Source organism: Jaculus jaculus, chromosome 9 (genome assembly GCF_020740685.1).
Source record: "Jaculus jaculus isolate mJacJac1 chromosome 9, mJacJac1.mat.Y.cur, whole genome shotgun sequence".
NCBI lineage: Eukaryota > Metazoa > Chordata > Mammalia > Rodentia > Dipodidae > Jaculus > Jaculus jaculus.
This window is the reverse complement of record NC_059110.1, coordinates 85,686,202-85,710,330: the sequence shown is the minus strand read 5'-3', so window position 1 is coordinate 85,710,330 and position 24,129 is coordinate 85,686,202. Positions and strand designations below refer to the sequence as shown.

Below are 24,129 nucleotides of genomic sequence, written 5' to 3'. Positions count from 1 at the left end.
TCATAGTGTCTCACATATCTTGAAATTCCTATTCAAACCTTTCTATTAGCTTTTCTTTCTCTTTGTTGGACTGTATTAGATCTTCTACCTGGTCTTCTGGTTTAGACATTTTGTCCTCTTCTGTATCTATTCTACTGGTGAGATTTTCTATAAAGTTTTTTTTTTATTTGACTTACTGCGTTTTTAATTGCTAGTATTTCTCACTAGTTTTTTATTATTTGTTTTCTTATTCATGTCTTGGCCTCCTTATTCATTAAATTGGATTCATATATCATTTTTGATTTCCTATTTGATTATTGATTTATTTATTTGGTTTTTCAAGGTAGTGTCTCACTCTGGTCCAAGCTGCCCTGGAATTAACTATGTAGTCTCAGGTTGGCCTCAAACTCACAGCAGTTCTTCTACCTGTGCCTCCTGATTTCTGGGATTAAAGGCGTGTGCCACCATGCCCAGCTCCTCTTTGATTTTTTTTTTTTGAGCATATTTATAATTATTCTTTTGAATTCTTTCTCAGGCATTTCCTTTAAATTAGTCTCACTTGAGGTCATTTCTGATGGGTTTAAATTTTTGGTAGATTTATATTTCCTTGATTTTTTTGGTGTGTGTTTTGCATCTTAGATTAATTTATTGTTTGGGTTGTCTAATTATCTGCAGTATTATTAGATGTATCAATCAATCTGATGTTACTTATCTTCAGAGTAGGAGCTTAAAGTGCTAGTTGTGTCTCTCTTCTTTTTTGTTGTTTATTTTTATTTATTTGAGAGTGACAGAGAGAGAGAGAGAGAGAATGGGTGTGCCAGGGCCTCCAGCCACTGCAAACGAACTCCAGACGCATGCGCCCCCTTGTGCATCTGGCTAATGTGGGTCCTGGGGAATCGAACTGGGGTCCTTAGGCTTCACAGGCAAGCGCTTAACCACTAAGCCATCTCTCCAGCCCTAGGTGTGTCTCTTAAGACTCACAGAGTAACCATAAAAGTGACCCTCTGTGTTGGGTTTCCCTGATCTGCAAATATTCCAGTAGGCTGGGTAGGAAAAAAAAAAAAAGGGAAATTCTAAAATTTAACTAAATAGTATACACATGCAATGAAAACCAGCACAAAATATTTATGTAAGAGTATGTATTATGAAAAACAGACCCTCTAACAAGTCACATCCTTAAGGATGTGAGTTCTTCTTATATACCCTGAATTCTTATGTTTGATCTTCTCATAATGTCTCAAATATCTTGAAATTCCTATTCATACCTTTCTGTTAGCTTGTCTTTCTCTTTGTTGGACTGTATTTCTGTCAACTGAGAGGCTGAGATTTCTGGTCTGTAGAGGGTTCCAAGGTCAGCTTTTGACAGAGTGAGACCCTGTTCCAACAAACGAGGAGACAAAGGCATTAGAAGTCCAGAAGCAACAAATGATAGGCCCAAAATATAGCTTATTTAGGAATGACAAATCTGGCCACCCATCAGATTTAACATATAATTTACCCTGATACTGAAGGTACAATTAACACTTCTGATGCAAGCCTGTATACCAGATTTATTTGGCATGTACTGACCTGGTGTAATCCCAGTTACCTTTTGGGGTGGCTTTGGACTCAGTTGTCCTGCATGCCCACTTGGGTCCCTCTTTGCTGTGCTGTGGTCTCAGGTAGGCTGTCTGGGTTGGTAGTTCACTGCTCTGATAACTTGTGCCAGGTTAACCTGTGTTTGTATCCCTGGTGCTCCCATTCTCTCTATCTGCCTCTCTTCAATAAATAAATAAATAGAATATTTAAAAATAAAAGACATGGCTGGGTGTGGTGATGCACACCTTTCATCCCAGCATTTGGGAGGCAGTGAGGAAAGGATTGCCTTCAGCTCAAGGCCATCCTGAGAGGCTACACAGAGAGAATTCTAACTCTGACTGGACTACAGCAAGACCCTAATTCAAAAGAATAAACAATAGAGCCAGGCATGGTGGCACAGGCCTTTAATCCCAGCACTCAGGAGGCAGAGGTAGGAGGATTGCTGTGAGTTTGAGGCCACCCTGAGACTCCACACTGAGTTCCAGGTCAGCCTGGGCTAGAGTGAGACCCTACCTCAAAAAACCAAAACAAATAACAAAAAAAAATACATACACACTCTATATTTTGGGGCTGAAGAGATGGCTTAGCAGTTAAAGCATCTGCCTGTGAGGCCTAGGGACGCAGGTTCGATTCCTCAGGGCCCACGTAAGCCAGATGCACAAGGGAGCACATGCATCTGGAGTTAATTTGTAGTAGTCCCTGGAGGCCTGGGCATGTCCATTCTCTCTCTCTTTCTCTCTCTCACATAAATAAATAAAATACACATTTAAAAAAAAATAACTCTGTATTTTGGACTGGAGAGATGGCTGAGCAGTTAAGGTACTTGCCTGCAAAGCCTAATGACCCAGGTTCAATTCCCCAATACCCTCATAAAACAAGATGCACAAAGTGGTGCATATATCTAGAGTTTGTTTACAGTGACAGGAGGCCCTGGCATACACACACACACACACACACAGAGACACATTTTCTTTATCTGTCTCTCTAATTTTTTTCTGTCTCAAATAGTTAATAATAATAATAATAATAAATGCTATAGGCCTGGGAAGGTGGCTCGATGGTTAAAGGTACCTGCTTACAAAGTCTGCTGGTCTGGGTTCATTTCCCCAGCTACATTCATGAAGCTGGATATGCATTTGTTTTCAGTGGCATAGAGACCCTAGCACCCACCCTTATATACACACACATAAATAAAATATAATAAAAATTTAAAAGGCTGAGATGCCATGGTAGAGTGCTTGTTCTAGCATGTATGATATACTAGGTTTATTCTTAGGTCTCCAGGGAAGAAAAACATCATTTAGTAATTGTGTTTATCTGTTCCACAAAAATGGGGGTTTTAATAGACTGTGTAGTTGGAATGGAGATTTGTCATGAAAAGAAAATGAGGTAAAGTGTTTCCGATGCAGAATAAAGTGAGGTTGCTATATTTTCTGCCTCCGATATATGGTAAAATTTTGCCTTACCAGTAAAATGCTGTTATATCTGTTAAACTTAATTCATGAGATGAAATTTAACTTTCTGTCATGAATACACATCAGAGCTATTTTTAATATTTACTCAAGTAACTAAATTTACTAATGAGATAACAATATTAAGGGAAATGCTCTGATAAATTAGTTTCTTGTTTAGAAATGCATAGAATCTAATAGTTTAGCCATTAGCCAAGTATAAAAATATCTGCGCCCTTGCCATTTAACCTTTTGATTTTCTTTCCTTTTTCTTGCTGGCTTTATTTGTAAGGTATACCTAATGCTGTATGTTTAAAACATATGTACATATATAATTTTTTTCTTTCTAGTCTAAAGAGCTCCAAATAAAAAAGCAGTTTCAGGATACCTGCAAAATCCAAACCAGACAGTACAAAGCATTAAGAAATCACCTGCTGGAGACTACGCCAAAGAGTGAACACAAAGCTGTTCTGAAAAGGCTTAAGGAGGAACAGACTCGGAAGTTAGCCATCTTGGCTGAGCAGTATGATCACAGCATTAATGAAATGCTGTCTACACAAGCCGTGAGTTTGCTTTGTTTAGGCAAAACAAATTTACTGCCCCTTTTACTTCCTGAATGAAATCCCAACAATTAAAGGATTATTTGGGGGCAGGGGTGGTGGTGTGTGCCTTTAATCCCAGCACTCAGGAGGGAGAGGTAGGAGATTCGCCATGAGTTCAAGGCTACTGAGACCACATAGTGAATTCCAGGTCAGCCTGTGCTAGAGCGAGACACTACCTTGAAAAAACAAAAAAAGAGATTATTTGGGAATGATAGCTCTCTTGTAGCTAGGGAAATAGTAGTGGTCATCTGTATTCTTTTTGCTTTTAACCTTTCTTCGAAATATCATGTATTTGGATGTTAGATTCTGTAAAGGCTCTCTGCAAATGGATCCCAACAGCTTATCAAGATGAGGTCACTCAGCAGTAGTCAAAAAATATTGCTATATTAGGAATCCCCCGGTATCCTTTTAGCACAAATGTGTAATATTTTACATGCATTTTCTTAAAGGGTCAAATTTAGATTTTAAATTTAGAATTTAGTATTTAGATTTTGCAGGCCAAGAGAAAAAAAATGAGGATATTACTTGGGTATTTAATCTAATTATTTAAAATGTAACCATTTCAAAATGTAAAAATCATTTCTAGGTAGACTAAACAAAGTAGAACAGATTTGCCTGTAGCCTATAGTTTCTTGATCTTTATCCCATAGCTATTTCCACTATGAAGGTTTTGTATAACCTAATCATATTCTAGATTTTTAAGAAAATTATAGTTATACAGGCATCTTCAAAACAGCTTGTGATTGCTTTATTTTTACAATACAGTCATTGGTTATTGTTGTCTTTCTTTGTTTTTTAATGGTTTTTCAAGGGAGGGTCTTGCTCTATCCCAGCCTGACCTGGAATTCACTATGTAGTCTTAGGGTGGCCTTGAACTCACAGCAGTCCTCCTACCTCTGCCTCCCGAATGCTGGGATTAAGGTGTGTACCACCATTCCCGACTTTATTCTTTCTTTTTAAGGGATGTTCACTCCATGCTACAAAAGAGAATAATTGTACATCTTATAAAATTGGAGTCTATCTTCTGTCTTTCTTCCTTTCCATAGTTCATAGTAGGATATATCTGTTTCATTTCTCTTTCTCTCAGTTGCGTTTGGATGAAGCACAGGAAGCAGAGTGCCAGGTTTTGAAGATGCAGCTGCAGCAGGAGCTGGAGCTACTGAATGCATATCAAAGCAAAATCAAGATGCAGGCAGAGGCACAACATGATCGAGAGCTCCGAGAGCTCGAACAGAGGGTCTCCCTTCGTAGAGCACTCTTAGAACAAAAGGTAATAATAGAAGAAAGATAATTGTTGTTGCATGTGCTTTAATTAAAGGCATCATATGTGTGTGTATTGTGTTTGTGTATCTTTGGGGAGAGGTGTTTTTATTGGTAGTTGTGCTTGCAAAAACCACTCTTACTACTGAATGATATCCCTAGTCCTGTACATTAATATTTACAAATTGGGAGGATGGCTCAGTAGATCATGCACTGTTATGCAAACCTGAGTATCTGAGTTTGGATCCCTAGACCCATGTAAAAGCTAAAAGGTGTGACAGGCTTCTGTAATCGCAGCACACTGAGAGTGAGATCAGAGATGAACACATACATTAGTGAACAGCAATGAGAGTAAAAATCACTGCCTAAGAACGAGGTGGAAGCCATGGACTGACACACCTGAATTCTGTCCTGCCTTCCACATGTGAACCCTGACATATACAAGCCTGCATTCACATGTACACACACACACACACGGGGGAGAGGGGAGCAAAAATGTATAATACAGGATTGGAGAAATGGCTCAGCTGTTAAGAGCACTGCCAGGGCCTGAGAGACTGTTCACATTTAATTCCTAGGATTCACATAACGTCTGGGCTTGGCCACATGCATTTGTAATCCTTGCCTTGTGGGGAGCAGAGACCCGAAGATCACTGGAGCTCGAAGGGTAGAGGCAGAGAGGACAAGCTCTGGGTTCAGTAAGAGACTTGCTCAAATAAGAATAGGTAGAGTACATATCAGGTCAGGTCAGTGGGCACTGCAGTACCTCCTTTGATGGGAGTGGTGGGCATGAGGCGGCAGCAGCAGGAGCAGATGGAGCAGCAGGTGGGGGGCCAGTATTCATGGTAACAACAGCCAGTGACAACAGCTGCTGCTGCCAGTAGATGCAGAAAGTACTGGAGGGCACTGCTCAGTGGTCATCCCTAGAAGCTATGCTTGGTCCCACTTGCTGAGGGCTATCCCCTGCTGGTCCTGGTCCTGAGCTGAACCTCAGTCCTCCACGTGAAATCCCTGTGTCTGCCTCGGCCCAAATTAAATGGAAACCACCCTTGGAATCTGAATGTTTTGTAGCTGTTCTACCACATCAGTGTTTTGCAATGAGTGGGAGAAGAGAATAGCCAGATATCCTGTGTTGGAATCTTGGTGAAAGAAAGATGGATCTGTAAGCTTGAATTAAATCCCTTCCTCCCATAAAACTCTGTTTGGTTGGATGTTTGCCCATCATCATGGAACTGTCTACTACAGAAATTTGGTACCAAAGAGTTGGAGTGTGGCCGCATGATGAATCTGACCATGTGGATTTTCACCTTTTGGAACTTGTGTACTTGAGGAATATTGATAGAATTGACGCTTGGGAAGATGCCTTCCAGAGCAGTAAGCGAAATTTTACAGGCTATTCTGGTGAGAGTTTGAAAATGCTAAGTGCAGAGAGAATTGTGTTGGCTTATGAACTTTCAAAAGGGAAGGAAAGACAGCAGAGAGGTTTGTTGGAACTGAGCTACTAGTGTAAAGGCTGGGTACATTCTTCTGTCCAAGTCTTAAGTGTTTGATCAAGGTTGAATTCGAAAGTAATGGACTGCTATGCTTGGTGGAAGATGTAAGATGTTTGTTGTTGTTGTTTTTGTTTTTGTTTTTCGAAGTAGGGTCTCACTCTGGCTCAGGCTGACCTGGAATTCACTATGTAGTCTCAGGGTGGCCTCGAACTCTCAGCGATCCTGCTACCTCTGCCTCCCGAGTGCTGGGATTAAAGGTGTACGCCACCACGCCCAGATTAAGGTTTAAAATTGGAAAAATTCAAGCAAGTTTAAAATTACTGGCACAGAGACAGGTTTTAGGTTATTGAAGCTGCTGTTATCAAGTAGATTACCACCATTAAGGTACTTGAAACAATGGAAAGATGCCTGAGGTGTTGTCCACCCTGGAAAGACTGTAGGAATGCAAACTCTTTTGAAAGGAGATGATTGGAAAGAATTCTAAAACGTAACCTGCTCCTTAAGGTCAAGATTTATTTCGTCCCTGGATTAACAAAATGGCTGTGTGAGCCGGGCGTGGTGGCACATGCCTTCAATCCCAGCATGTGGGTAGCAGAGGTAGGAGGATGGCCGAGAGTTTGAGTCCACCCTGAGACTACATAGTGAATTCCAGGTCAGCCTCAGCCAGAGTGAGACCCTACCTTGTAAAACAAACAAACAAACAAAAAAAGGCCTGTGTGGCTGCACAACTGGTATTGGTTTTGGAAGCATGATAAATGAGTGAGTCATGAAGTCCCCCCTGTAGCTGCTACTGAGATAAGGTGTGTAAAACAGGACACGGTTGCCTCGAACTCACAGCAATCCTCCCACCTTTGCCTCCCAAGTGCTGGGATTAAAGGCATATGCCACCATGCCTGGCTTCCCTCAACTTTTTAAAGTAATATTTTATGCCTGTTCTCTTTAGGTAAGACCCCCACCAACAAATAAATATATAATAATATATAATAAATGTTTATTTTTTAAAATATTTATTTGTGCTGGGCATGATGGTGCATGCCTTTAATCCCAGCACTTGGAATGTAGAGGTAGGAGGATCACTGTGAGTTCAAGGCCACCCTGAAACTACATGGTGAATTCCTGGTCAGCCTGGGCTAGAGTGAGACTCTACCTCAGAAAACCAAAACAGAAAAAAATGTATTTATGTGTACCTGGGTGTGTGTGCCACCACATGCATGTGCAAGTCAGAGGGCAACCGCAAGATGACTGTCCTCCAGCTTCTTTGAGACAAGGTCTCTTGCATCTTCGAAGGAATTTCAGACTGGCTGGTTCTCAAGTTTTAGATTATCCTGGCTCTACCTCTCATTTTCATTGGTGCATTGGGATTACAGATGCACTTTGCATCCAGCTTTATGTGGGTGCTGGGATATTGAACCTGAGCCAGAATATTTTGAAAGCAAATATTAAACCAATGAACCATTTTTCGAGCTTCTCCTTCACCTTTAAAAAGCAGATGACTTGGGCTGGAGAGATGGCTTAGTAATTAAGCGACTTACCTGCAACGCCAAAGGACCCAGGTTCAACCCCCAGGATCATCATAAAGCCAGATGTACAAGGTGGTGCATGTATCTGGAGTTCCTTTGCAGTGGCTCAAGGCTCTGGTATACCTATTCCCTCCCTCCCTTTCTGTTTCTACCTCTTTCTGTCTCTTTCAAATAAATAAAAATAAAATATTTAGCTGTGTGTGGTGGTGCACACCTTTAATTCCAGCACTTGGGAGGCAGAGGTAGGAGGATCGCCATGAGTTTGAAGCCAACCTGAGACTATATAGTGAAATCCAGGTCAGCCTGGGTTGGAGCAAGACTCTACCTCGGGGAGGGGGAGGAGGATACAAATAGATGACTTACTGCAGTCAAATATAAATATTTATTTATTTATTTTGTTTTTTTGAGGCAGGATCTACCTCTGCCTCCCAAGTGCTGGGACTAAAAGTGTGTACCACCATGTCTGGCTTAACTATATATATTTAACATTTAATTTATTTGAGTGAGAGAGAAAGAGAAGGAAGAACAGAGATGCATGGAGAAACTGGCACCTCCTGCCACTGTAGACTCCAACTACATGTGCCACTTTATGCATCTGGCTTTACATGGGTACTGGGGATTTGAACCACGGCTATCAGACTTTACAAACAAGTACCTTTAATCATTGAGCTATCTCCAGCCCCTCAACTGTATTTTTTATTTTTAAATTTAATTTCTGAGAGAAAGAATTGGCACATCAGGGCCTCAGCCACTGCCATTGAACGTCTGACGCTTGTGCCACCGAGTGGGCATGTGTGACCTTTATTTATTTATTAGAAAGAAAGAATGGGCATGTCAGGGCCTCTCGCCATTGCAAGCAAACTGTAGACACTTTCATCCCCTTGTATATCTGGCTTTATGTGTGTACTGGGGAAATCATACATGGGCCCTTTGGCTTTTCTGGCAGGCACCTTAACTGCTAAGTCATCTCCCCAGCCCCTATTTATTTTTATATTTTGATTTATTTATTTATTTATTATTATTATTATTTTTTTTTTTTGGTTTTTCGAGGTAGGGTCTCACTCTGGTCCAGGCTGACCTGGAATTAACTCTGTAGTCTCAGGGTAGCCTTGAACTCATGGCGATCCTCCTACCTCTGCCTCCCAAGTGCTGGGATTAAAGGCGTGCGCCACCACGCCCGGCTATATTTTGATTTATTTTTAATTTTATTATTTTTTTTGAGGGAAAGAGAGAGAATCAGCTGACCGGGGCCTTCAGCCATTGTGCACAAACTCCAGACCCTTGCTGCCACCTTGTGTATCTGGCTTACATGGGTCCTAGGGAATTGAACCTGGGTCCTTTGGCTTTGCAGGCAAACGCCTTAATCACTACGCCATCTCTCTAGACCTATTTTGATTTTTATTTATTTATTTTTTTATTTTTTTTTATTTTTTTTTTATTTTTTTTGTTTTTTCGAGGTAGGGTCTCACTCTGGTCCAGGCTGACCTGGAATTAACTCTGTAGTCTCAGGGTGGCCTTGAACTCACGGCAATCCTCCTACCTCTGCCTCCCAAGTGCTGGTATTAAAGGCGTGCGCCACCACGCCCAGCTATTTTTTTTATTTTTTGAGGTAAGGTTTCACTCTAGCCCAGCCTGACCCGGCATCACTCTGTAGACCTAGGCCTATCTTAAATTCATAGCGATCTTCCTACCTCTGCCTCCTGAGTGCTAGAATTAAAGGCATGCACAACCATGCCTGGCTTATATTTTCTATAATTTTATAGTTAATTCTTTAATCTTATTTATTTGACATTGAGAATGTATAGGCATGCCAGGGCCTCTTGCTATCACAAACATTCCAAACATATGCACCACTTCGTGTGTCTGTCTTTATGTGGACACTGGGGAATCAAACACAAGTCATTAAGCTTTGCAAGCATGTGCCTTCAACCACTGAGCAATCTTTCCAGCCCCTATAAACTATATTTATTTGTAATATCTTTTTTTGAGTTAGAGTCTCACTCTAGCCCAGGCTAATTCATTGTGTAGTCTCAGGGTGGCCTCAAATTCATGGCGATCCTCCTACCTCTGCATCCCAAGTGCTGGGATTAAAGGAATGCACCTCCATGCCAAGCTTTATTTATATCTTTAAGTGCTTTCTTTTAGTATTTCAGTTATTTGAGAAAGAGCGTACTGGTACACCAGGGCTTCTAGCCATTGCAAACAAATACCAGATACATGCACCATCTTGTGTGTCTGACTTCATGTGGGTACTAGGGTCTCAAGCCAGGTCCTTTTGCTTTGCTGGCAAGCGCCTTAACCATCTCTGCAGCCCAAGTTCTGTTTTGTTTTTGTTTTTTATTTATCTATTTGCAAGCAGAGTCAGATAGAGAATGAGTGCACCAGGGCCTCTAGCCGCTGCAAACAAACTCCACATGCATGCACCACTTTGTTCATCTCGCTTTTTTATGTGGGTACTGGGTAATCAAACCTGGGTTATTAGGCTTTGCAAGCAAGCAATTCAACCACTGAGCTATCACTTCAGCCCCTCAAGTTCTTAAAACTGATTATGATAGCCCATCAAGCTATTAAATTCTCGTACATAATCTCATAACTTTAGTTTTTGTTTGCTTTTTATGCAATGGTTAGGAATATATTTTTGTATGCAGCATATGATGGTGATCCATTTTTATGTCCTTCTAGATGGCTTGCTAGTTTGCCTGTTTCATTTGTTTTTTAAAAGAAATCATCTTTATTCCATCAAATTAACTGTTGCTTTCCTTTGTTTTTTAATTGTTTATTTTTTTGTTCATTTTTATTTATTTATTTGAGAGTGACAGAGAGAGAGAGAGAAAGAGGCAGCTAGAGAGACAGAGAGAATGGGCATGCCAGGGCTTTCAGCCATTGCAAACGAACTTCAGATACATGTACCCCCTTGTGCATCTGGCTAACGTGGATCCTGGGGAATCGAGCCTCGAACTGGGTCCTTAAGCTTCACAGGCAAGCGCTTAACCGCTAAGCCATCTCTCCAGCCCTATTGCTTTCCTTTATACTAAATATGTCTTTTTTGTAGTACTGAGGATTGAGCCAGAGACTAGTATATGTGAAGTAAGCTCTCTTCTCCTGAGTTACATCTCCACCCTGAACCACACTAAAACCTACAAACTAGGATCTTTACCCTATTTGCATTTCGCCGATTTGTTTGTGTATTCCTTTGGTATTATTTATTGATTGATTCATTAAGATAGATTAAGAGAAAATGGGTGCACCAGACCTCCAGCCACTGCAAACAAACTTTAGACCCTGTATATCTGGCTTATATGGGTACTAGAGAGTTGAACCTAGGTTCTTAGACTTTGCAGGCAAGTACCTTAACAGCTAAAACCATCTCTCCAGCACTTACTGTTTTTTAAAGTAGAATCTGACTCTAGCCCAAGCTGACCTGGAACTCCTGGAACTCAAGGTGAACCTCCTACCTCTGCCTTCTGAGTGCTGGGATTCAAGGCATGTACCACCATGCCAGGCTTTTTATTTTTTTGGTTTTTCGAGGTAGGGTCTCACTCTAGCTCAGGCTGACCTGGAATTCACTATGTAGTGTCAAGGTGACCTCGAACTCATGATGATCCTCCTACTTCTATCTCCCAAGTGCTGGGATTAAAGGCATGTACACCACACCTGGCCACCTTTTTTTTTTTTTTTTTTTTTTTTAAGATAGGGTCCTAAGTAGTCTAGACTAGACTAGAACTCAATGTAGCCAAAGATGACCTTAAAATCTTGATTCTCCTGCTTCCCAAGTGCTGATATTATAGGAACGTGCCAACATGCCCACCCATCTTTGGCTCTAAGAACTAGATTTCAGGCTGGAGAGATGGCTTTGTAGTTAAGGCACTTTGCCTGCAAAGCCAAAGGACTCAGGTTTGATTCCCCAGGACCCAGGTAAGCCAGATGGACAAAGTAGCATATGCATCTGGAGTTCATTTACAATGGCTAGAGGCCCTGAAGCACATTCTTTCTCTCTCTCTTACACACACACACACACACAGACACACACACACAAATAAATAATAAACTATAAAAAAGAGCTAAATTTTGAACATTTTAGAAATAGTTAATATTTAATATCTATAATATATCTTTTTTACAGTTTTAAATATGTGACCATAAAACAGCTATTTATTTTTTAAATATTTTATTTTTATTTATTTACCTGAGAAACAGAGAATGGACACCAGCTCCAGTTGCTGCAAACTAACTCCAGATGCATGTGCCATCTTGTGCATCTGGCTTATGTGGGTCCTGGGCAATTGAACCTGGGTTCTTTGGCTTTACTAGCAAGTGCCTTAACCATTAAGCCATCTCTCCAGCCCTAGCAGCTACTCCGGGCAGCTATTGATTTTTTTTTTTTTTTTTGAACACTTATTGATTCCTTAATTTATAATTTTTTTAAATAAATTGTTCTTTTGCTTCCTTCTCTTACCTCAACAGATTGAAGAAGAGATGTTGGCTTTGCAAAATGAACGAACAGAAAGAATACGAAGCCTGCTAGAGCGTCAAGCCAGAGAAATTGAAGCTTTTGACTCTGAAAGCATGAGGCTAGGTTTTAGTAACATGGTCCTTTCTAATCTTTCCCCTGAGGCATTCAGCCACAGCTATCCAGGAGCTTCTGGTTGGTCTCACAATCCTACTGGGGGTCCAGGACCTCACTGGGGTCATCCCATGGGTGGCCCACCACAAGCTTGGGGCCATCCAATGCAAGGTGGACCCCAGCCATGGGGTCATCCCTCAGGGCCAATGCAAGGGGTACCTCGAGGTAGCAGTATGGGAGTCCGCAATAGCCCCCAGGCTCTGAGGCGGACAGCTTCCGGGGGACGGACGGAGCAGGGCATGAGCAGAAGCACGAGTGTCACTTCACAAATATCCAATGGGTCACACATGTCTTATACATAACTTAATAATTGAAAGTGGCAATTCTGCTGGAGCTGTCTGCCAAAAGAAACTGCCTACAGACATCATCACAGCAGCCTCCTCACTTGGGTACTACAGTGTGGAAGCTGAGTGCATATGGTATATTTTCATTCATTTTTGTAAAACATTCTGTTTTGTGTTTACTAATTGGGATGTCATAGTATTTGGCTACCGGGTTTTTGTGGTTGGTTTTTTGGTTTGTTTTTGTTTCTTAACTTTTGGGGAAATTTTGAGAAGGGAGTTGTCTCATGCATGTGGCAAAAAGAAATTGGATCAATAGCAGGGTTATTTTCTGAACAGTATAAAAATAAAATGCAGCAAAGTGACTTGAATCATCACTTTAGGGTGTCCCTGTCCTAAGAATGTAAGAATAACTAAATCCTTCCTCCATATTTTGGATTTCATGAGCCACTCACTGTCAGCAGGCAGCATATGCTGAAATATGTTATTACTGAAACATGCACTCACCCCTCACCAGTGTATCTTGATTTTGATTAAATTGGTCTGATTTCTCAGCCTCTTTTGAAGTTAAAAAGAAAAAAATAGAAACCTGCAAACTTTTAAAATTGTATTGACATTTGAAATGTTAGAAAACTATGGAGTCCCTTTTTCTGTGTGCTTCACAAGTTGGTCAGGATTTTCGTCAATTGAGTTTTGCCTTCTTTAGGTCACAGTAAGATGGAGTTGCGTAAGGAGATCACAAGCTCTATGGGGGTTGCATTGACAAGCCTGTTGAGTTTGCAAAGGGGAAAACTAGCAGGGTGAGATGGGCCCCTGAAAGTCTATGCCATAGGTATGTCCAGCAGCAGAGTGAGGAGATAAAGCCTATATATTTTCTTGCTTATACTGTGATATTTCATCCTAGCTAAAGCATTATTTTTGTTCCCTCCCCCATCAAAGACACATAGCCAATACAAATCAAATGCCAGAGGTATTTGAATGATGCCATACTTGTGAGCTGCCATCTATTAGAATACTCATCACACTACATAGACATAATTTGATTATACCTTTTGGCTTATGGGATTTCCTGTTTACAATTAGAATAGTCAGTTATTTAAATATTTAGTTGCCATAGTGAACCAGGAGTCACTGAGCCAATGACTACCAGCTGCTGACTAATCTTCACCACTGTAGATTTTGCTGCATGTGCAGGCCCTCTGTTTTTTGTTGCTGCAGTACTTTACAAACTTCTAGTTCATTGAGACTTAGTGACCATTTGGATTCATGTTAACATCACACCATAGGAAATATCACTTCAAAAAGTCTCAAGCCTTAGTGCTAAAGTACTACTGAAAAGGGAACTAGGAAGTTTGGCAGATGGAAAAACAAAAAGCAAACAAGAAAATGTAAACATGTGTTATTGTGGTCAGAGACCATGAACATTTTGGGGGATGGGAGGGTGTTTTGTTTTGTTTTGTTTTGTTTTGTTTTGTTTTGTTTTGTTTTGTTTTGTTTGTTTTACAATGAAGGATCAACCCAATGTTACAAGTCAGGTGGGGTGTTACTTGGCATTGCTTGTGTGGAAGCTGTGTGAGAAGGGGGTGGGGTTGTGAATATGACTTGAAGGAAGAAAATGTCTTTTTCAGTGACAGATCTGAGTTTTGTGCAAGTTTTGTCCTGCGCCCTTTCCAGTTGTCTTGAAGAGCTCTTGCTGCTAACTCTGGATCCTGCTTTTCATGTATAGGGCTCCAAGATAAGAATTTCCAGGCCTCTCATAATAGTACTGTTCATTGAGAGCAAACTAATGACCAAATTATAATCTATCACTGTTGAATTCTTGGTTGTCTCTCCCCCATTTTAAGTCTTTCTTAGGTATGTCCTTCCATGTTCCATGAATCCTTCCCCTTAGGAGTTTCTGACATTGATTTGAAGGTAACTAGAAATTAATGTTTTCTTTCATGTAAAGCCTTTAAAAAGCAAGATAACAGATCACAGTGAAGATCACACATGCTTGTAGACATACTTTCAAGTAACACTGATATCTTGCCGTCTTAGACATTCTCTGGATCAGTTTTTGGATAAATATATATATTTGTCATTTAACGAAAGGTCTTTTCTTTTAGTCTTCTCTCCAGCTTTTTTGCATTCAAATATACAGTGTTTCAAGCACATTGTGAATTCTACCTGTTTGGAGAAAAATAAGGGACAGTTTTAGAAATTACTAAGATGTCCAAAAATATGACAAAATGTAATACCTTTTAAAAACATTCTTTGTGGTTCTGGCCCCTGTCTACTACTGGAGGGGTGGGATAGGGAGGCAGATCAGGTTTGGATACATGTTTTTTAATCTTACTCTTTTTTTAATTTATTTTATTTCCAGGGATATACATTAATAAAGTCCATTTGTGAGCTTCAGTTAGTGAAATTGAGTCACTAAATCCATTCAGATCATATGTATTCATAAAAGTGTGATTGAAAACTGACTTGAGTATCTGTCCAGTAGGGGTTTGTATGTAATCATAATTGTATGGCACTCATACCTAGATTACACCATCAAGTTAATTTTAATTAAAATATATGTAGTTTGTAAAAATGATTCAAATTAATTGGTTTGAGAGCAATATAACTTCTAAGGAATATCATATGTAACAAAAATCACAGCGTAAAAGCTGGTAGCAGGAAAGTTTGAAAGGTTTTTAGATATCTTAAGGAAAGAGCAAGCTCTTTCTGAATCTGTGGAAATGTCACCATTGGATCAAATTAATACTACCTCCTCTCCAGTTGTTGGTGTTCACTTACTGTATATGCGTTTAAAAAAGTAAAAGTATGGGAAATTTGTGCAGCATATCAGAAGTGTTAAGTGCTGTATCTAGTGTCTGGAGTGTGAGTTTCTTGTGCTTGTCCATTCCTTTTTTGGTTAGCTTTTCAATTTTTTTAAATTTTTATTTATTTTTATTTTTTTCAAGGTAGGGTCTCACTTTAGCCCAGGCTGACCTGCCATTCACTCTGTAGTCCCAGGCTGGCCTTAAACTCAAAGTGGTCCTCCTACCTAGGCCTCCAGAGTGCTGGAATTAAAGGTATGTGCCACCACACCTGGCCCTTGGTTAGCATTTTTAAAAATGTAAAGCCTCATTTATTGAGGCATTTTATTCCTGATTAGATAGATCCTTTTCATTTTTTCCCTCCCCTTTTAATTATTCCTCTACCTAGAGATGGATAGTGCTGTATTTGAAGCCCCACCTACAGGTATAATATGCTTACTATATGTCAAGGACTTAGTGGTAAATTGAATCTCTCACATAGTCATGAGTTTTCAGCTGCTTGGACATCAACTAAACACCATTCACAACACTAACGAAACTGTCCTGGAGATTCCCTTTTACTACCATCAATTTTTCTACACCTGCTTTTCAAAAATTGAAAACTATGGTTTTTTTCTGATCATAAGGCAGAGATTAGTAACTTTTTGCTTCTGTAAATGTCTAGCGTTTTAAGCATTTTTGAAGACATTTGTGTTGGACACTGGAATAATATGATTTATTTTCACCTGTGAAAAATGACTTCATTGTACTTGAAACACCTCCTTTGCATTTCTCTGCTTGTGCCATTCACTAGTGGAAATAAATTGTATTATACCATGATCTACTGGCTTTTAAAAACTGTTACATATGCACATTTTGGTATAGCTTTTATCATTTGTATGTATATATTGTGTATACATATGAGTGTCTATATGTGTGTATAGATGGATGGGTGTAACTCATGCTGTACATTTCCACCAGGGTACTTAAGGTTCTGGTGTTTCTGTTTGGTTTTGTTATTTCAATCCTCAGTTAAGGCAAGATTGCATGTGTTTAAAGTTAATGCTCCAAGTTGATATTTATGAGAAGGTGATTATTAGATAAGTCTTTTAAAATTCCCTTCTTAGCATTTGTGTGAGTGAAGTGAAAGTTAAGTAAAACATGAAACTATAAATTGCAATGCAGTGATACTGTGCTAAGAAAGCAATCAGTTTGTGTTTCTGTGAGTTTGTGTCATGATTCAATAAAAGGTAAATGATGCAGAGAGATATGAACCATGAAAAATAACACTGGTGGTGATTGCTCTGCAGAGATAAAAAGAACCAATGAATCAAATAGTCTCGATGTACTTTCTGTATGTATTTCTCAGTCATGATAGCATTGATCCTCTCCTGTTTGACTCCTTTAATATTTTGCTGAGGATCAAAAAAGCCAAGAGAAAAAGGAAATTACATCTAAAGTATTTAAGTTTCTTCTAAACTATAAAATCAACAGGAAATGGCCACTGGGAGAGAAGAGTGTAGCATTGGTTTGAGAGGCTTTCTCCACCTGGTTGCCTATCTTGCTAGCTCATAGTATGTTCTACACTTTCTATCCCTTGTAGCCTCTGCTATTGAAGCAGAGATTTGGCTGAACACAGCAACCTTAGTTCTTTATCCTACCCTACCCTTCCCTCTCCTCTCACCTCCTTTCCCTTGCCCTCTTCTCTGCTTTCCTCTTTCTTTTGAGACAGGGTCTTGTTATGTGATCCTGGCTGTCTAGTAATCACTACATAATCCAGGCTGTTCTTGAGCTCATGGCAATCCCCTGCCTCAGCCTTGCAAGTGCTGGGATTACAGGTATGTGCCACCACACAGCCACAGCAACAATTTCCTTGAAGATTTTATAGTTTCACATCTTGTACCATGCTCAAAATGTTTAGTGGCCTAACTGAGAAATAATATATTGAAGGTTTGTTAAGTGTCGATCTTCTATGGTGATGGAAGAGGAACTTCTTGTTTCTTTAATGCTTTCTCAAAGTCAAAACTTGGGCTCGTCTTTGAGCTGCTTATCAATATACAGATCATCATTGGAAGGAAACAAATATTTTGACCCCCAACCCCTGCCATATAATATGATAGCATCCCTTCCCCAGCAGCATTGCATTTTCAAAAGCACTCCCTCACTCTTAGTTGTTAAGAACTGGAAATCTCCCATCCTCTTTCCTTAAAAGATGAAGAGTAGGCTGTACACTTAGCATACTTGCCTTTTGTATGCAAGGACTACTGATTGAAGTCTGTTTTGCTGTGTCTGCTTAATGTTGTCTGCACTTTTATGAAGTCACTACAGTAGATCTACGTTGGCAATGACTTTGTAAAATTTTTATTAAACACTGTAGAAAAAGAAAGTGAAACTGAGAACTCCTCCTTTTTTGTACACTTATATTTTCTACTGAATGCCGGTAGCCCCTTTAATGTTGGATTGACTAATTTTTGCCTCCACATATTCAGATTTCCAAAGTTTCACTCATACAAGGTAAAGAATCCATTTGGCAATAGTGTTAGTCTTCAGGTCACAAGAAATATACAAATTGATATGCACCTTATCTATCTGTTGGGGGTTTCTGAAACTTGCACTTCATGTCCACCTCAAAATAGGAATCTTTTAAATAAAAGCAGAGAACTTAAACTCCGAAGCCATGTACTATGTCATCATCTCTGTTAACTGTTTTCTAGCAATCCATACCTTGTGAAGTTTCAGAGATTATGGTGTGTTTGTGTGTGTGTGTGTGTGTGTGTGTGTGAGAGAGAGAGAGAGAGAGAGATTGTATTGGGTTTTTTGTTTTGCTTTGTTTTTAAATATACAAGGGATTCTTTAAATTGAGAAAAAGATTAATCCTTTCCAACAGCAGGATACTCACTGAATATACTAATCTTAACATCTGTAGGTAGTTTGCCTTGGAAAAGTGGAGAGAAGGTAAGACTTCTGAATGGATTAGAAAGGGTATCTTGATACTCAAGAATTCCTCCCCCCTCCCCCAAGTACGGGTATTCAGCCTGCACAGTTTTCTTTCACTCATAGTTTTTAGAAATTGTGAGTGAAAAATCATGTAATTAGCTGTAAATATGTAGCTAACAAATTGACCTAGTTTCTGTATTTTTTTGGTTTTGTACTAAGGTTTATAGGTCTGTGCCAGCTAGAGAGGAGTTGTTGTCATTGCTAGTTGTGGTTCTAGCATCTAACCCTGAAACCATCCGAGGTGAATTTTTAGAATTAATGCTTCGATGTTGTTAAGCAGGGGGAATGAAGTTTAATCCTTGGTCAGGTTTGAAATCTTGAAGCTAAGTGATTTTATTTAATATAATGATTACATGTCCTCAATCATGAGTGAGGTATAGGGAGCCTCCCCCAGTGGCCATGTTTACAGAAGTGTGTTTTGTCTATAAAGTGCAAGTGTATTAATGTTTATGTAAATTACACAGGTGATAACATTATGGTTTGGGACTGTTATGGGCTCTTTAACTGAATTTTCAAATGAAATGAACTATGCTTATTGCTGGCACATTGATCCCATTTCTGGAACATTTTTCCTATTTCCAGAATTACATATGTTCCTTAGACATTACCCCCACTTAACCTCCCTTCCTCTGATATGCCTTGTAGCTAAGATATTAAAGACTGATGAATATAGATGAGGGAAATGCATTTCTTAAAAATCCATGAACCCTCAATTGTATGCTTTCAGTACTTGTGTTACTTGTTTCTATGGCAACTTTGAAGTCAGTGGTTTAGAAATGAGGTACCATTGTTAATGAAAAGTATGTACTCTTTGCTTTTGCATGGCTTGGCTTAGTATCCAAGGTATATTAGGGCCACTTGAAAGCATGAAGACCAGTTATATGGAAACAGGTTTCTCTCAGTGGCACATTTTGCTTTTTCTTAGCCCTCAAATACGTTGCCTCAGCATGAACATTGTTGTTACTATAAATTGCACATGGTCTTTGAGTGAATTATATAACTGAAAAAGATGCAGCTGCCTAATATATTTGCAGTTTTCGGCTGGTCTTTGACCATTTGGGCGCATCTCAAGTAATGGGGTACTAAAACCCTTTTAAACTTTTTTGAGGGGTCATAAACCAGGTATATTTAGTTTGTCAAAACGTTGGCTGAAGCTGGGTTTGGTGGTGCACACCTATAGTCCCAGCACTAGGGAGGCTGAGGTAAGAGAATCACTGTAAGTTCAAGGCCAGCCTGGGGCTACAAAAGAGTTCCTGGTCTGTCTGGGCTATTGTGAGACCCTGCCCTGGGGGAAAAAAAAAGATGGTGGCTGCCCTTTGGGTGTTGCCAGACAACTGTCTTTTGATGCCCATTGTCCTCCCTTGCATTTCATACTCTTATCACCCCTTTTTCCTAACAGCATTTTTGCCTTTGAATTCTACATCAAAATGGGACTTGTGCCTACTTAGATTGCCCTTCAGATGAAATGTATATGTCCCAAAGTAATCTAAGCCAGAGACACAAGGTGGAAAAACATTAAAAAAAAAAAAAAAGGGGGGGCCACTTGGCCAGTAATTAATCTGACAAGGTATTTTACCACATGATCTTGACACTTGATAGATGAGCCTATTAGGAGTCAAAAGTGGTTTCATAGAGTAAAATTCAAGTGAAGAGGATGTGTGGGGTTTCTATTAGGAAATAATTTTGTTCTTGATTTACCTTTTACGATCCTTCTCTGCTAGCTTAGAACAGGTTAATTCTCCAGATTTTTTTTAATTTTTTAGGGAAATTTTTACAAAAACGATGGTCTGATGTAAATAACATTTTAAAGAATAGTGCACATAACTTCCCTAGACTGTTCAACCTGATTATTTGTAAATGCTTAGAGTTTTTTAAATTAACACTTGTGTTGCTAAATCCTATTTATGTAACTCTGAAAGTTTTTAACCCACTTAAAACATTTAAACAATGGATGGGTTACTATAAGCAGTTTAGCTTTGATAACCCCCTTGTTTTAGTATACAAAAAGCCTAATACGCATTAATGAGGTTGGAGAGACTATGAGAAATATGTATAGTGTATATTTTAAAACAGCTTTGCTTGTATTGTGAAGATTTAAAAACAAACTTGAGATTTTTAAAGTTAACTATTAACAGTTTTAACATAAGTTATCCCACTGGGTTTAAAAGCATCTTGAATGTATAATCCTTTTGTAACCCAGGTTGGTTTCTGCTTTTACCAAGTCATCCAAACATTATTTATATTTTTAGTTTTATGTACTTATTCCTTTTGTTTTCCTCAAGCAGCATGATTTTTTTGCACATGTAGAAATTTTTAAAAAGAAGGAAATTAATACACCATTTTCTCTGGATTCTCTTTACTTCTGTCTTTCTTTCTACTAACCTCTTCTTTAAAGGCCATAGCACTCCATTTGCATTATTTGTGCAAATGCCAGGGTTGGTTTTTATTTTTATTTTTGCTATTTACCTAAAGAAAATGCTTCAATTGCTTTTTTTATTTAAAAAAAAGAAAAAGAAAAAAGAAAAAAAGCTGTAACCTTATCATTTCTGAGTAGACCATTGAGAGATGAATGCACACCTGTCATTGCCCAGGACCAGCTTTGGTGGCTAAAGGGAATATTTTAACTAAGCAAGATGTTCTGTTCAAAGTGTGGCATATGTATATCCACAATCTACTTCAGTTATTCCCCACAAGTCAGGGGTCCAGATAAAATGAGGGTTATCAGCTAACTGATATGTTATCATTGAGGTTCATCAATGAATTTGTACATTTCTAGTTCCCTTTGGTGAAGGGAAAAATGATGATTTTGCAAGACCTAGATTCTGGCTTGGTTTCTTGCCTCCTTTTTTTGGCAGCCTTCATCATCTAAAGCCATTGAGCCTATAGGGTTTTCACAATGGGCAAAGGACTTGTGGTCTTTTAAAACTGAGATTGATTTTTTTTTTTTTTTTGGCAAGAGATTATATTGAAAGTGTGGTATTCTACCACTTTACTAATAACTAAGCCAGTTCTCTCAATTTTTGGACCAAACAGACACCCACAATGGAGGCTTATCAAGGGTTGTGGTGGGGAAGAAGCCCTCCCTCACCAGCAGCCCAGCTGGTAAGGGTGACTGTGCAGATGTGCATTTTCCTTTTGGTAGAAATGGTCCACAGCACTAACTGGTAAGGCTTACTGTACAGTATATTGTCAGTATTCTGGTTCAGCATATCTTATAGTTGATATATAACTTGTATTAATTGTATAGATTGTGCATTTAAAGCTGTTACCAAGTTGTCAGAACATAAAGAGCGAAAACAGGTCATATGTAATATTTTGTTTGTAAGTATCCTTTGTATCATAGCAAAGGAAATGTTTAAAAAAATCAACTGTAATAAAGTAATTTTAGTACACAGAGTGTCTTCTTAGTTTTTGTTTTGTTTGTTTGTGTTTTATCAAAGCAGGCTCTCACTCCAGCCTAGGTTGACCTGAAACTCATGGTGATACTCTTAGCCTCCAGAATGCTGGGACTAAAAGGCTTGTACCACCACACCTGGTTTGCTGCTCTTCCCCGCCCCCCCCCCCCCCCCCAGGTAGGTCTTGCTCTGGCCCAGGCTGACCTGGGAATTTACTATGTAGTCTCAGGGTGGCCTTAGTCACAGCGATCCTCCTACCTCTGCTTCCTGAGTGCTGGGATTAAAGGCATGTGCCACCATGCCTGGCTCCTGCTGCTCATTTTTTTAAAAATATTTATTTATTCATTTATTTGGGGAAGAGAGAGTAGGTGTGCCAGGGTCTCCAGCCACTGCAAACAAACTCCAGACACATGTGCCACCTTGTGCATCTGGCTTATGTGGGTTCTGGCGAATTGAACCTGGGTACTTGGGCTTCCCAGGCAAGATCCTAAGTCATCTCTCCAGCACTTGAAATGTATCTTTAAAGGATTAAAATTACTTTAAAAAAACTGAGCAGCAGGGGTTAAGGCACTTGCTTGCAAAGCCAAAGGACTCAAGTTTGATTCCCCAGGACCCGCATAAGCGAGGTGCACAAGATATCAGTTAGTTTGCAGTGGCTGGAGGCCCTGGCACACCCATTCTCTCTATTTTCTATCTCTTTCAATTAAATAAAAATTTTTTAAAAAATACATTTCAAGCCAGGCCAAAAAAAAAAAAATACATTTCAAATATGCACACCTTTAGTCCCAGCCCTCGAGGATTGCAGTGAGCTTGAGACCACCCTGAGGACTACATAGTGAATTCCAGGTCAGCCTGGCCTACAGCCAGACCCTACCCTAAAAAAAAGGCAGACGTGGTGGCACACACCTTTAATCCCAGCACTTGGGAGGCAGGAGTAGGAGGATCACCATGTGTTCAAGGCCACCCTGAGACTTCATAGTGAATTCCAGGTCAGCCTGGGCTAGAGTAAGACCCTACCTTGAACCCCCCCCCCCAAAAAAAAGCATTCACTGACTTGCACAATTAGTGAAACTCAAGCACAGGACTATAGTGCTAGATGTTGAGATTACAAAAATAAGATGGTGCTGGGTTTATGACTTAGCATTTAAGATGCATGCCTGCAAAGCCAAAGAACCCAGGTTCCATTTCTCCGGACCCATATAAACCAGGTGCACAATGTGGCATATGCATCTGGAGTTCCTTTACAGAGGCTGGAGGCCCTGTTGTACCCAATTCTCTACCTCCTTCCCTCCCTTCCTCCCTACCTCTCTTTCCCTCTCCCTCCTTTCTTTCTTCCCCCTTTCTCTCAAATAAATAAATAAAACACTCGGAAAAACAAGATGGGTACAAGTTCATTATGTAATAAAGACATAAACTGTTGTGTCTAGTCTAATTGACTCAACTCTGCCCAGCAAATAAAAGGGCCAACTTTTGTGTGTGTGTGTTTGTGTGTGGGGGGGGGGGAGTTATTTATTTACTTGCAAGCAGAGAAAGACAGAGGTTACTGGTGCACCAGGCACATGAGTATTTTTGTATGTGGCTGTAAGTGGGTACTGGAGAATTGAACCCTAATTGTTAGGCTTATTACGCAAACAAGCACTTTAACCACTGTGCCATCTCTGTAGCCCTACTTTTTTGGAGCGGGGCAGGGGGGTATTTGGTTTTGGTTTTGGGGTTTTTTTTGGTTTTTTTTTTTTTTGGTTCATTTTTTATTTATTTATTTGAGAGCGACAGACATAGAGAGAAAGACACATAGAGGGAAAGAGAGAGAATGGGCGAGCCAGGGCTTCCAGCCACTGCAAACGAACTCCAGACACGTGCGCCCCCTTGTGCATCTGGCTAACGTGAGACCTGGGGAACCAAGCCTCGAACCGGGGTCCTTAGGCTTCACAGGCAAGCGCTTAACCGCTAAGCCATCTCTCCAGCGCTGGTTTTGGTTTTTTGAAGTAGGGTCTCATTCTAGACCTGGCTGACCTGGATTCACTATGTAGTCTCAGGCCTTGAACTCACAACAATCCTCCTAGCTCAGCCTCCTGAGTTCTGGGATTAACGTCATGCACTACCATGCCTGACTAGTTCTTTTGGGGGCAGGGGTGAGATGGGCCTTGATCAGGCGGGCCTTAAACT

At 39.9% G+C, this 24,129-nt stretch overlaps 1 protein-coding gene across 3 annotated transcripts in view; it reads left to right on the top strand.

The window, feature by feature from the left end:
• Positions 1 to 21,962, top strand: part of Taok1 (TAO kinase 1) — a 183,879-nt gene extending 161,917 nt beyond the window's left edge. For all 3 annotated transcript variants that reach the window (XM_045158532.1, XM_045158530.1, XM_045158531.1), the window contains 3 exons: positions 3,359 to 3,571; positions 4,698 to 4,880; positions 12,348 to 21,962. In XM_045158532.1, the coding sequence (XP_045014467.1) occupies positions 3,359 to 3,571; positions 4,698 to 4,880; positions 12,348 to 12,809 (858 nt within the window). In that variant the 3' untranslated portion in view covers positions 12,810 to 21,962. The remainder of the gene's footprint in view (positions 1 to 3,358; positions 3,572 to 4,697; positions 4,881 to 12,347) is intronic.
• Positions 21,963 to 24,129: the final 2,167 nt, after the last annotated feature.